We start from the raw sequence: 14449 nt of genomic DNA on the forward strand, positions 1-14449 counted from the left end.
ATACTCTAAGTGACAACAAACTTCACCATATTTTGTACTGTGTTATATGACATTAGCAACTGAGACTATGAAACCATGGTGATTAACAATATATGTTAAAACTAAGCTGTAAGAATATGAAGACAATTGTTTATAGTTTTTCAGTGCTGTCTATAATTATGTTATTCTAATACAATACTTTGTCATATTTAAAATTCACTAAAATTAACATTAAGTCTTTGGAATTGCTTCAATAGTGGTAAAGAAAAAAATGCATATTATTGAGTAAACTAGCTCTTCCTAAAAATGAGTAAAGTAATACAAAGACGCAATGTCATGACAAATTAAATCCATTTCATCTTCTGAAAATACTCTTGGAACATGTATAGAAAAAATGCTGAAGATTTCAATATGCTAATACATGTTAACAGGCATAGAATAGTGCCTGGCACTTAGTAAGCTCAAAATAAATGTTAGCTATTATTATGATTTGTACAAACAAATGACTCAGTGAGGGAGATTGTCTGTAAAGTTCAGTTTTTTTCCTGACATATGGGTTTATTATATTTGCTAGATTGTATTTCAATAATGAAATTCATGAAGTATTTTTAATGCATTGGAGAGGCCATTGTCCTATCCCTAAATGATTTCTTTAGTGAAAACATTGCTTTATGGGTGAACTGAGTAAGTACAACTACTGGTAGAGTAGCAACATTGTCTAGAATTTTTAAGATTGATCCTATAGGAGGGTTAGGGAGATGAATCCACATATGAATGCATCCCCAGTGTCATTATAGGCCAGTTACTGCAGCAAAGAAATTGTAGCCAGAAGTTTACAAAGTTCTGCAGAACATTTTGAATATAATTGATTTATAAAAACAAAAGTAAAAAATAGAGTAGGATCCTCATTACACTTGGTGAGTGGGGAATGATTATGGCATTCTTTTGTCCCATATGAAGATTTATTTACAAATTATGGCAAATCATTTTTTTCAAAGTTAAAGATGTATTACTATTAAGATTTATTTTACAAAAAGTTGAGTATTCAAATTTGCCTCTCTAATCCATGATTCAAACTGCCTGTCAGTTATCAGTCTGTAACCTAGAGGAACACACACACACACACACACACACACACACACTTGAGCTGGCCCTTCAATTACAAGGGCAAAAAAAAAATTGTAATAAGAGAATCATCTATAAGAAACATTTAAAAAATGGATTGTTTCAAAATATTTCTGATGCTGTGTGCTTTCTTTCCTGAAAATACTGTGCAACCTATAAACCTCTCATCTTGCAAACTTTAAAAACTTAGAAATAAAATTTTTAAACATTTATAAATTTTTCCAAAGATTTCAGTGGGTTTTGAACTCAATAGTTAAAATATTAATTATCAAGTCAAATTTATTTAGTTTTTAAAAACTGTTGTATATTAGGGAAGATAGGGCATTACTAGCCAATTTTGACTTTATCATTGAAAACAAGTAGACATTGTTGAAAAATGTGCATCATGATTTAGTGAGAGCAATTAACGGCGTACTTTTTCCATTTGGATCGATCTATCTTTGTGAAGCATCATTTTTAGTGGTGACAGTAATTTAAACTCAGTATACAGATTAACTCAGTTGTGAAGGAAACAGTTGAACTGCTGTATCACAAAGTGTTAAATCAAGATTTTAAAAATGATGAAAGCTATTCAACCGTCTTTCTCAGTATTATTTATAAATGAAATAAATTTTGCTTAAAGTATTTTTACTTCAACATTAATTTATTATTATAAAATTTCTATGCATATCATATATTTGTAGGGTAAATACATATGACTACATATATGTCAGTAGAGTGCATACATATAATTTTATGTTTTAATGCATCACATTAGTGTTTTATGCTTAAATTTTTTATTGTTAAGAATGGTTTAGTGATCACTGATTTAGAGGTTAATAGGAAAGAGAAAAGACGGTGAAAGAGATGAGTGATTGAGGATCCAAGAGAGAGAAGAAGGACGAGAGTGCAGTATTACTAGAGGCTGAGGGGAAAACATTTTTTAAAAAAATGATGAAGTGGTTAACAGAGTTATGTGCAGCTTAAAGCTCAGGAACCACAAGGTCTGCGAAAAGGCCATGGGATTTATGACTGATGATTAGAAAGTTATTGGTGAAAATATTTTTAGTCAAGTGGTAGGAACAGAAACCAGATTCTATGCAATAAATACTAGATAATACATGAGTGGGAGGGAGGGAAACGGAGCAGTAAGAATAGATGACTGTACAAAATTTGGCAGAAAATGAATGAGGCAATGGAGAAGCAGAGTCAGAAAATACAGTGGAAGTGGGCTGAGTAATTACGTCAGGGGAGAAGAAGGAGCAAAAGGGTCACAGTCAGAAGAAGAGGGACTTACTTTAGAAAGAGGACAGGACACTTTCTAAGTCAGTAAGAAAGAAGAGAAATTAAGTGCCTTTTTAAGAAAAGACAAGGAAAGCTGTGGAAATTGATTTCAGATGGCCATGATCGCAAAGAGTTAAATAATGAAATAACTTCCTAAGATTGAGGAATGCCAGGATGAAACTGTGAACTTGATAAAGGAGGAAGAGATTAGAAATATTGTATATGGATGCCTCTCAAGGAACTAAAGCAGAGATCTTCAGATTGCTGAACAACACTGAGGACCCAGATGTCATCAGGCAATGTGAACTTATGTCAGAGACAAATAGGAAAATTACAAGACTATTTTTTTTAAGCCCAGCAATGAACTACTTCTTTAATAAGGACGAGAGAACAGAACATGACTTTTAGGGATTGGCAAAGAGAGTAGAATGGAAAGTGAGAATCTTACAACCACAGTGAGAAAACTGTTAACGTGTGGGTTCTAAGGACGCCTGGGGTAGGAAAACAAGTGAGGCAAGGAGGAGGCTGATAAGAAATGAATTGAAGACTGAGAAGGAAGAACAGAGCTAAGTAAGTGTGAGCACAGAGGAGAGAGCTCCAACCTAAGATCTTGATGATGGAGAAATTCTGAGGGACAATGAGGTCCAAGTTCTGACTGTACTTACAAGAGACTGAAAAAGAGCAGAAAATAAAGTTCCACAGAGGTGTGAACATGAAAGTCCTGTGATGTTGCGTTGGTAGAGGGATGGCAAAGAGCAGGACAGGAGCCAAAGAAGGCACTATGAGCAAAGTGGGAGAGGATCCAGAAGATAATGGATGGATGAGTCATGCCAGGATTCTGTAGATGGTGGTCCAAACAATGCCTTCTAAAGGGCCTGGGGAATAGGGTATATGAGTAGGAAGAGGTCAGAAGGGCAGCCTTCCTGGGAAAGGATTTCAAAGAAATGTTGCCAGGCTTCAGGTGAGGAGGTGGGACGCAGCCTTCAAGGACTACATTGTATGCTGGGCACTTATTGACAGTAGCATGAAATTTTTACATTTTAGCAATACTTTAGTGGCACAAATGCCATTTAACATCTCATATAATGTGAATACTTGAAGAAATAGCAAAATGACTCATCCTCATCGAAATTGTTTCTAGCTCTAATAATAGTATAGCAGTGTTTTAAATCAGGTTGCCAGGATGGATACTTTTCAAAGACTTATGTGAAAGGCTGTGTTTTAATATACAGAAGGTTAAAATGATGTCAAATGTAATTTTTAAGAAATGAATTTAGAATTCTCTTCCTAGTTGCAGAACTATGGTGCAGTGCACTGCAGTTCCCATCTGCCATCTGCAGCAAGCATTGCTCTGCTGGACACTTTTCAAATGCTATTCATATGTCCACTGATTCAAAACTAATTTCACCAAAAACTCAACTAAACAAAAAATGTGTCACATACTTTCTGCAGCTGTAATTTCTGTTTCTATAATTCAAATTAAGATGAATTTTCCTGCCCTTTGGCTACAGATTACCCTTACAGAGTCTGAATTTTGGTTTTCCAATTTAAAAAGAACCATGAAAGATATAACAATAACTGTGTGAATTAATAATTTTAAAATTTGCAGGAAGACAAAATAAAGAGAAAAAAGAAAATGTATTGCTACACAAAGAACTATCCCAGGGTTTATAATATCAATATTGTAAGTAAGAAAACCTTGGTATTTTGTAGGGTGTGCACTTGTCACAGCAGCTCTAAAACAGCAAATGCTTTTGCTTGCTTGTTCATTATCTAATGAGGCTAACATCTCTGAGGGCAGAGAGACTTCTCATTTATCTCCTTAACAATAACAAATATATAGATTAGCTGTCCCTTCTGGCTGCATTTTAAAATAAAGGTATGTTGGTTAAGCAATGCCTCAAGTGTCCATTTCATCCTTGGCTAAATTCATAGAAGGTTAGAGTGGCAAGAAGTAGATTGAATTGAGCTTGACAGACAGTGAGTGTGAAGCAGTTCTCTGCCCTGAGACTCCGGAGGAAAATTCTTAAATTTCTTTCAGTCAGACGAAGTATATGATTATACTGAGTTCTTCTTGCATCTGTGAGCTAAGATTTGATTTTCACCCAGACAGTGGCCAAATCAACATCAAATCAGGATGGCGGGATTTCCAAATATCAAATTGTCTAGTTTCCAGTTTTCAGCAGAGGAAAGAGAGAACAATGCAACTGAAATATATGAGTACTTACAATGTCTTCCTTTAATACACAATATGTTCTGGAAACATATCTTTGAAAGTAGGCTTAAGGGTTTAAAGTAGGCTTAATAGTAAATGAAGAGTTTCTTTGCCAGAGAACCTGGTATGATCTTTGATTTATGATGCAGGTTAAGATCTCTAATCAACAGTTCCAGCAAGGATAGTCTTCCTTGGATCCAGTCCCAGGAAGTCCAGGAAGAAGAGGAGGTTCCTTGAAGGGTTGAGACGGAAGGTTCTCTTCTCTTATCAGGGCAATTAAGGAGGCAGATAGAGGCATCTTTCTTTTCCATGGGCCAGTTGCCTCTTCTCTGACCCAAGGGAAAGGGCAAGGCAAATAGAACATCCTAACACTTTAAAATGTCTGAGTTCTGGTGGCACTTGGAGCAGGCTGGGAAAAGAGGCACTGTCCCACAATTAGACCCAAGAGCATCTAAATGTCAAGCCACATGCATCCACCTGGAACCACTGCTGAGGCCCCCGGTCAGCTGCCAGCTCAGAGCCCAGCCAGCATGATTCCAATTGAAGAAGGTGTGCATGGTTGGGGCAGGGGGAGACACCCTGGCTAAAGGTTTCACCCAAGAAGGCCACAGCCTAAAGCTCTGGGAATGGGAGCGGTGGAGATGGGTTTCTGGAGGGCTGATGAAGTGAAGCCTGCCTGCCACAGGCCTAGGCAAACTCCCTACGAACAACCTCAGGCTGGAGGGGACAGGAAAGGTGTCAGAGATAGCTTGTCTTTGAAATTGGGCGGGACCAGCTCAAAAACATTCTCTTTCAATTGGTATAAAGAACATATTCTTTGCAGAAAAGGCATTTAATTTGTATAAATGGACAATTATACGAAACCTCAGGTTATTGTCTGAAGGAGAAGACTGTTTATACGGATGATCAACTTTAAGATTATTTTTCAGTTTATATTCTTTCTTGTTTAAATATTTTCCTTAGGAAAAAAAAAAACCAAACATTTCCTTCCATTTAATTGGATCTTTGTTGTGCACAATGAGAAATTTATTACTTTTTCTAAACCACTTGATAACCTTCTAAATTATTTGTGGTGATCAACCATATGACAAACAAAAGAGAAAGCACACACACACATACACACACACAGAAGACAGGCTACACAGAGGATTGCGTGTTCTCCTGGAATGATAATTTGAATGTGCGTAGCAAACCTGTATTTCTCGTGATCGGATTTTGATCCTTAGTTTTTTTATTTTAATGTATAGGCTCTGAATTCTTGTTACTGTTGTTTTTGTTTTAAGTAGAATTTAATTCTGAGGAAGAAAGTTCATAGAAATTTCTTCCTAAATATCACTTGAAGTTTCTTCTTTCCCCATATCCCTAGACTTCACTACTCCGAAGTGAAAAAGTACAGGCAGTGGAAAGGAGCAGTTGTTTATATAAATGGAGAAGGAGGTTGCTTTTTTTAGTCTGTGAGGAGAGTGATTGATTTTCTACAAAGTGAAAAGCAAAGTACATTATCTGGGATACTTCATGTTGTTTTAAATGTGAATGGTGGTTAGTCCCTGGGCCAAGACAGTCCCCTGGGGAGAAAAGACACAAGTGAGTATAATCGTAGACTGGGAATCTCAATGAATGGTTTGGAAAAGGGTAATTTTTACCCAACAACATCGCCTGAGGTATGAGATAAAAGACAGATTTGAAAAAGTCAATTTTTTTTCAATGGACATCTGGGTTAATTTTGGGGGGCAGTGTTTATTTGTTTCTTTCTTTGTCCACAAGAAAAATATTCAGTACCTTGTAATTGGATCATTGCTTTCAGCAGGAACACTAAAAGCAGTATGCAAACTACAAGCCAAGAGTAACATTAAACATAATTTAATAGTCATTTTATATTAGCAGATAGGATGCTAATGACTCATTTCTAATGAGAAATTAAGTGGAAATTACACAAAATAAACAGGATTTGTTCTCGAAGTACTGCAGAGTGGTCACTAAGCCCCAGTGCCTACCGGTTCAAATGTATGTGTTCCTCTCTATTCTTTGCACACATCTTATTTTTCTCATTTTTGTCTGGGCTTGATCTTCAGGTTGAAGGTTTAACATCACTGCAGCAGTGCCTGACAGAGGGTTTTATTTATTCTATTATTGTCAGGCCACAATCTCATGCCTCGGGAATACAGGGCCACTGTTTTTACACACTCGGTTCTCAAGTGCTCACTTTCCCTGACATCAGCGCTATTTGATTTATAGTTTCCATAGACAGCGACGAACCTAACTTGAATCAGAGAACTGCTGTTAGGACATGTGAACGTGTGACTGTGTATTGGTTAGTGATGAGCTGGCCTCTACTTCTTTAAACCTCATAAAAATTAAGTCTATATTTTATTCATACATTTCTCCATTTACTTAATATATAAGTAATATATAGTTATTTAATACTTACTATATTTAAATGCTGAAATAAGTATTGAGAACAGTGAGTAGGATGACATTTAGTCTTTATTCTCAGTGAATTTCTATTTGAATCAAGAGATAGACATTAAACACTAAACCAGGTATTATTTCATTGTATTTGTAGAAATTGTGTTGCAGCAGTACTACCTGGTGAGGGAGAACTTGCAGAAACTCCGAATAGCAAAATCAAAGAGGAAGCGTGTGAAGAATGTTCTGCGTAAACAAAAGAGCCGAGCCTTAAGACAGGAAGAAAAGAGGGGTAGGATTGTAGGGTTAAAGGACTTTAGAATTGAGGTCCAGAGTGCTTGTCATGGCATATAAACCCCTGCCTCATCTCATTTCATAAATCTCCCCGACCCCTGGAGTCATAAACATATACATAGTAAAATTAAACCACATGATTGTTGGGATTACATAGGGATGATAGCAAGAAAGCTGGGTCAGTAACAAAACCTTGAGAAATGTTTAACTGTCAATGTTTAAGTAAAGGAAGTTGAACCTGCAAAGGGGACTAAGATTGAGTGGTCAGAGTGGTAGGAGGGACACCAGAAGCCAAGGAAAGGGAGGAGACTAGACACAGCGACTGCTGCTGAGGGAAGAAGAGATACAGTCTGACAGGTTACTGGCTGGCTATAATGGATGCTGTGTAGAGAAAAAAAAAAAGGAAAGGATTCTAGAGGGCTAGTGGATGTAGAGAAAGTAAAGGGATCAATGGATCTGAGTTTCCAATGAGATCCAAGAATAATCCTGGTGGAAAAAGCACTCTTGGAGGTGGGAGTGTCGGCTGGAGTGGAGACACTAAACTTGAGGATAAGAGATTTAAGTGAGAGAGGAAGGTATTCAGTGATTTTGAAAGTGGAAAATGTTTGGGTTATGCCAGGGTTCAGATGTGCCTCTGGGGAGTGAAAGGCTAAGGTATAGAATGAACAGTTCATGTGTAATAAGGAGATCCAGTCAGGGTGTTGAGTGGGATGATTGTGTAGATGTGAACATCACCCAGGATCGTGGGGCTAGAAGGGGAAACAATAATCCAGTCTTTTTATGAAGGTTGAATTGTGACTAGAGACTAGTAGGTAGATGATACCAACAAGGGAGATAGTGCATCGCTAGATGGCAGCAATGTCACAGCAGCAGGAGTTTTTGCAGTGGACACCACTAGGGGCCAGAGTATCATCAGCCTGAGGGTATGCAGGGTGTGGAGGATTAAGCTGCCATCTTCATTTGCAAGGAAAATGCTGTCCTTAATGGAGAATGGAAATTTAGTCAAGGTAGGAAGATAAAGACAATGTTTGGGAAAAAAGTTAAGTATGTGGTGAAATTTGCAAACAATGGAGCAAAGTTCTGAAGGCACAGTGGAAGAATTTGAGAGATAGAAAAGAAGAGAGGGTGAGAGAGACTGGGGAGGTTGCGGGGATGGTGCTTAATGGAGAGCAATTGGCATTGAAAACTGGAGCACTGTGTGAATTTTATTGTAGCAGAAAATACCAGGGGATGGTTTGAAGACTCAGGTTCCTCGAGGAAGGGGCTAGGTAAACAAGTTTCAGAGAACATGGCAGAGTTAGTAGCCTAAGAGATGACTACCTACCTGCCTTTTCGTTAGGGAACAGGAGCTTGGCTGTAATAACTAAAGCAAAGGAGAGGCTGGAAATCTTGACAGAGCTTCACTAGAGGAGGTCACAATGTGGGGACTACCTCTAGCAAAGTGGGGTTCTTAATTGTTGAAATGCTAATGTGCTTATAAAATGTCGAATCTGCCAGAGGTTTGCAGCAAGAAGCACCGAGCCTGCACAATACTGGACCCAGTCTGATGAAGAGATCATTTTCTCTCCTCAGCCTTTCATGTTAAGCTTTCAGGTTTAAGGATTTTATTTAAATTCTACATTTCTTCTCTGAAGTCTGGGATATACTATAATACAAAAAATTTACATTTTCTAGTATTTTCATATCTAAATGTTTTAAGATTATCCATTGAATTCGGTATGAAAAAGCAAGAAGCTACATTCCTTCTTTAATCTAGTTTATTGCTCAGTACTGAAAAACTGTGATTCAGTACTCATCTAATAACTTGATATAATATATTTTCCAAAGTATCTAATTCAAAGTCAGGAAAGTATTTAGATACTGGGTTAAATCTGCTTCTTTTTAAAGCTTTGGGAGGTGAGGAGTATAGCTCAGTCGTAGAGCATATGCTTGGTGTGCACAAGGTCCTATGTTCAATCCCCAGTGCCTCTATTAAGGGGGAAAGATAAAAAATAATGATAAATAAAATAAAAATAAATATGTAAAAAAAAGAAAAAAATTAAAAACAAATGAAGCTATGTGGTAGTACAGGCTTGACAATAAATTTAAAAATTCATACCAAGTAATGGACTTACTGTTTTGTGGACTGTGGATGAGTCAAATGTAAGTAAGTATAATGGTTTAGTTCTAATTATTACCAACATTCAAACTCTGGTCTTTTGAGTTATTCCTGGTAGTACCACCAGGATCCCATCTTCTGTCATGAAAGAAGGAATTTGAGAATTATCTCTAAATGACTTACCACACTATTTTAATTCTCTGTTTAAGCAATTTAAGAAATTATATTTAAACAATTTAGAGTCTGAGACTACATTATATTTATGTTTGTATTCTTACAATATTCTGAGTATCAGGGATACTATAAATAAATGGTTTTTGGACATGCTAGTTATCTATTACCACACAATGCTGCATAGTCACAAGAAAAAACTTAGTGGTATCCAGTCCAAAATACATTTATTTAGCTCATGAGGCTGTGGAGTTCAGCTGACCTGAGTTAGTTTCTGTTCATCTAGGCTGAATTTGCCCAAATGTTTGGGACTCCTCTGGCTGTTGGTTGTCTTATCTTGGAAGACTGGGTGAACTGGCTCTACTTTCTGTCCTGTTCAACCTCCAGAAAGCTAGTCTAGGCATGTTCTCATGGCAAAGTGGAAGGACAAGAATGGACAAAACCAGTTGTACAAACATCTTTCAAGTCTCTGTGTCACATGTGTCAATATCCTGTTGGTCCAGAAGAAGTCACATGGACAAGTCAGAAGTCAGAGTAGGAAAGCACTGCAAAATTGCACAGAAAAGACATGGATACAGAGAGGAGTAAAGAAGTGGGGCCATCGGTGCATCTGGCCCACCACATTGAAAGAATAAATGAGCAAATTGATCACAGAGTGATGGAAAGAGCACTGGACTAAGGGTTGGGAAACATATACCTGAGACTTGGTTGGCATTGTTTATTCTGTTAATTTGGGTAAATTATTTAGGGTAAGTTATTTAATCATTCTGGACCCTCATTTCCTTTTTGGCTCTTTCCAAGCTTTAAAAGCCTTTGATTCAAGCTTTTAATTAAGTTTTTAATGAATTGAATGCTGTACACAGTCTGTAAGAGGAACTTAAAGGAAAATTACTCATTACCCTATCCTTTAGGAACCAAAATGACTAGTGTTGATGGCCAAAATTGATTGGCTACTTTTGACTCCATTAATCTTTGAATATTTTGTAATCATATTCAAACTTAAAAACTTCTGATCTGAATTTGGGTATGAAGCAGCGTGCTGAAAGTTCAGTTTCCTATTTGGGTCTTTTGTGTTTGCTCATATCTGACAATCTTTTGAAGCATGCAATATGTCAGCACAGCATCAAACGTTATGACATCTCGTGTGTGTGAGATGTGTTTTAGGGTCCATTGATGTTGTGCCTTAATAATTCATTGTTATGATGAATTATTATTCTTAAATTGACTAGAGGAGATTTGTCAAATTTGCATAACGATAAAAATGTGGGTTATTTTAAAGTAAATGTTATGATTAGTTTTTTAATATAGAAAGTACAAATAATACAGAAATGAATCCTGTACTTCATTATATAACACGTAATTATGTAATATACAATGAAATGCTGGATTATTAAACTATAAGAATAAAACCAAGGGAAAATGTTCTAAGTGAAAAATATTTTAAAAAGTTTACAAGAAGAAAGTAATACACACAAGTGGTCTTTGAAAACGATATTCTGTGCCTGAGATGACTTCTTATTCTAGTCACTTAGATTGCCTCAAAAATTCAACATCTGGATTACCAAAATATGTTGATGAAAATAAAATTTGTAACTCACTTTGACATATAGACTGTTCTGTCTCATATGTATAGAAATAACTTGCCATGTGATAAATGTTTATCCTTGTCATATTTCTGGGAAGCATTTATTTTGGACTGATAATTTACTTGTGAAATCAATCACTCTGGCCTGTGTCGTTTCAGAGTCTCCATGTAGACAGACCCAAGAAACTGCACTCAAATCAAGCTGGCCTGGATTCAGAAGTACCAGTTGGTTGTCAAAATGATTTGGCTGATCTGGAGAAAGGCAAGAGAAAGACTGGGACAACTGCAGTAGCAGGCACCAAAGTAACCACAGGTCGGTGATGCCTCATGATACTGGTTTTAACTGCCTCCATGACAATGAACAATATATGGATTCTTACTGCCATTTTGTTCAGGGTATATGACTCAGTCAAAGTGCAGATCTCACTGAAATGTAGTTGTAAGTGCAGCATAATGTTAAACACTTAAAATGACGATAGGTCTGTTCATTGTTCTCTGTTATTAGATTTTTCTTCTCATTTATGGTTTTGAGGGCCAAGGAAGTGTTTTATTTTAAGATTGTATTATCGTGACAATATTCTTTAACATTCTCTAGAATTAATAATAAGGATTAATGACTTGAGAAGAGGTAAAAATAATGAGGTACTTTTAATTTAAAGAAGTGTCAGATAAGTAACCTAACTTAGACTTGAATTGGAATATTTTGGTTTATAGAGATGGTGATCTGATATTTTTCATCTCTACTAAAAGCAAAACAAGAGCAAATGGGCTTGTGGAGAAGTTGATAGCATTCAATTAAGCTACCCAGATTAACTTCCATATTGTGGGAATCTGGGATGAGTTAGCAAGGGAAAGGAGAATTTTCTTTCTTGGCAATATTTTAACACACCAAAGCAGCTCAATTTCTATTACACTTTATCTTTGAAACTTCACAGTTCGTTTGTAGAAAAATTGAAACTGTAATTATTCTTAAGCATATGGTTTGTTCCTTTCCCCTCCTTATTTGGTCTTGTAGCCAGCACTCTTTTTTCCTCCAAGGGCATGTAAAAGTCAAAATACTAGAAATAAAGTCTCTGAAGTGTTTCTGCTGAAACTCTGTCTGTACAATCTGGGTTCTTTCATGTAGTTAACTTACTGGCTTCTGACACTCCTATAAAAATATCCCGTAGAGCTTTTCTTATTACCTTTTCATTGACTCTTTCTGAGTGATAAAAATGAAATTCTATAAAGGGCTTTGAAAACCATGCATATTGCAATTCCTCCAAATTTCAAATACTAACCAAGTGTGACTATAAAAGAAACAACTACTGCAGTGAAAATTGGTGCAGCGTGTTGAGTCTCAAGCTATTATTAATTCATTGGAAACTCTTTTTTTTCCTTAAAACTATGGATCCTAAAAAGTATCAGATAGCACAATTGCTGAGATCAGACTTTTTGTTTCAATCATAGGAAAACTTGTTATCTGATCTTTCCCTGTGTGTGCATCTTCTTGGGGTGGTATGTGGCAGCCCCAGCTTTGTGTCCTGAATAAACTGTGCGGTTTGTTTCAACCCAGGAGCAGGACCTGCTTTGAACATATTTCACATTAGTGGTAGTTTAAGGAAAAAGAGGACCTGGAATTAAAGTAATAGTTCTAAGCAAGTGAGACTAACTTTACTCAAGAGAGTAAAATGAAATCTCCTTTATTATGTTAATTTCAATATGCGTTTATTTAAAAATTACCTACTATGCACATCTGGACCATAGTTTCACTTGCTTTCCCATTCATATTTACAATGAATCACAGAGTCTGTCTTCATTATGAATTATAATTATATAACAATAACATATATAAAAATACAAAAGTAAACTAAAGCAGAAATATAATTCTTCAAACTTAATTTTTGTCTTGTGAAATATAGTATGTTTTTTCATCATTAAAAAAAGACTCCTTGGATCTATACTTAACATTTACTGTACTTGGAATGAATAGCTCATCTGTGAATATTCACCAACTGCCTTGGAGTTCAGGATGGGCAAATGATACCCTTTCTGAGCTTTCACCTCTTTTTAATGCTTAGACACAAGTCAGTCATTGCCTAAATTCTCTTTGGGTGAGAATGGCAGTTGTAGAGTCTTTGTAGCATACCACAGAGAAAACAAAACAAAACAGACAAGGGAACTGCTTCTCTAGTTTTGCTCCTTTTGGACACTCAAGTCTTGTTCTTTCAGCTAGATGAAGTGGAACCATTTCAGATATGTATCTAATAATTATACTGAAGGGAATTCTTTATTTTGAAATTCACTGTTGACAGCTATAAGATTCGCTGTCAGTGGCTGAACACATGTTGTGTAATGAAGAGTTTATTCCGCTGCAGCCAGGAGCACAGTAAACTCTACTTCAGGATCAGTGTTGTGAGTCCCAGCTCCCCTTTACTTAAGAAACTGATGAAAATGTTTCACCAAATCTCGTGGGTGACCTTCGTCTCTGGGTCCTTGATTCACTCCAGTTGCTTGTTTTGGGAGCATTGTTACTAAGTCTGCATGTTGTTTTGTCTATAAATTACTAAAAGAACAGTTCTCTGAAAGTAGGATGGTTAAGTGGTTAACCTTTGGAGTCAGAACTTAAGACTGCTGGGTTTAAACCTTGGCTCCCCCACTCCCTAGCTGTATACCACAAGCAATTTATTAATGCCTCTCTTTATTCAGAAAATTGGGTTAATAATAGTGCTACCCCATGGACTATTTTGATGACTACATTAGATAAGATAGGTTAGAGTTGGTATGGTACATAATAAACTCCAGTTGAATCATAGCTATGATAATTAGCTTCTGCATCTTTTTGAATTGATGGCTAAGGAAAACGTTGCTTCCTGCCAGTTTATTTTGCAAAGTGCTGGCTGAGACCTCCTGATGTGGCTCTTGGAGTCACTGAGTTTCTGTCTGCACTTTTTTTCTTCGAGGAGTGTATCCTCTTGAGAATTTCATGGCCTCTATGAATCCTATGGATATGGGAAGTGATTAGAAATCTTCTTTTGGAGATGTCACTGAATCCTCAGAGTCCGAGAAACACTACAATTGTGCAGGACATGAAAGCCCTGAGCCTCCCTAACGGACCCCTTCCCTGTTTTAACTCAGCTGCAGGAGCTCAGAAAGAGCCCAGAGCTCCACTGTGTAATCAGGTATAGTGCTAGTTTTGGTAGGTGATATGTGTTAAGTGCAAATGTTTGTTTTAAGCTGTTTGTTTCATGTCCAGTTCCCAGGGTGGACTTGCGTGTAGAAAGTTTATTGAGAAGTGCTCTCAGGAACAACACATAGAGCAGAGGAACAAAAG

At 36.7% G+C, this 14449-nt stretch overlaps 2 protein-coding genes across 6 annotated transcripts in view; one reads left to right on the forward strand and one right to left on the reverse strand.

Annotated features, from left to right (window-relative positions):
- The window catches only part of THEMIS (thymocyte selection associated), a 168034-nt gene that overhangs the window by 128845 nt on the left and 24740 nt on the right, over nucleotides 1–14449 (forward strand). For all 3 annotated transcript variants that reach the window (XR_012508624.1, XM_010965531.3, XM_074368392.1), the window contains one exon: nucleotides 11296–11449. Coding sequence is in view for 2 of the 3 variants with exons in the window: in XM_010965531.3 (XP_010963833.2) it covers nucleotides 11296–11449 (154 nt within the window). In the remaining variant the exon portion in view is untranslated. The remainder of the gene's footprint in view (nucleotides 1–11295; nucleotides 11450–14449) is intronic.
- The window catches only part of C8H6orf58 (chromosome 8 C6orf58 homolog), a 106142-nt gene that overhangs the window by 38785 nt on the left and 52908 nt on the right, over nucleotides 1–14449 (reverse strand). The gene's annotated exons all lie outside the window — the stretch shown is intronic.

The sequence above is a fragment of the Camelus bactrianus genome, chromosome 8 (assembly GCF_048773025.1).
Source record: "Camelus bactrianus isolate YW-2024 breed Bactrian camel chromosome 8, ASM4877302v1, whole genome shotgun sequence".
NCBI lineage: Eukaryota > Metazoa > Chordata > Mammalia > Artiodactyla > Camelidae > Camelus > Camelus bactrianus.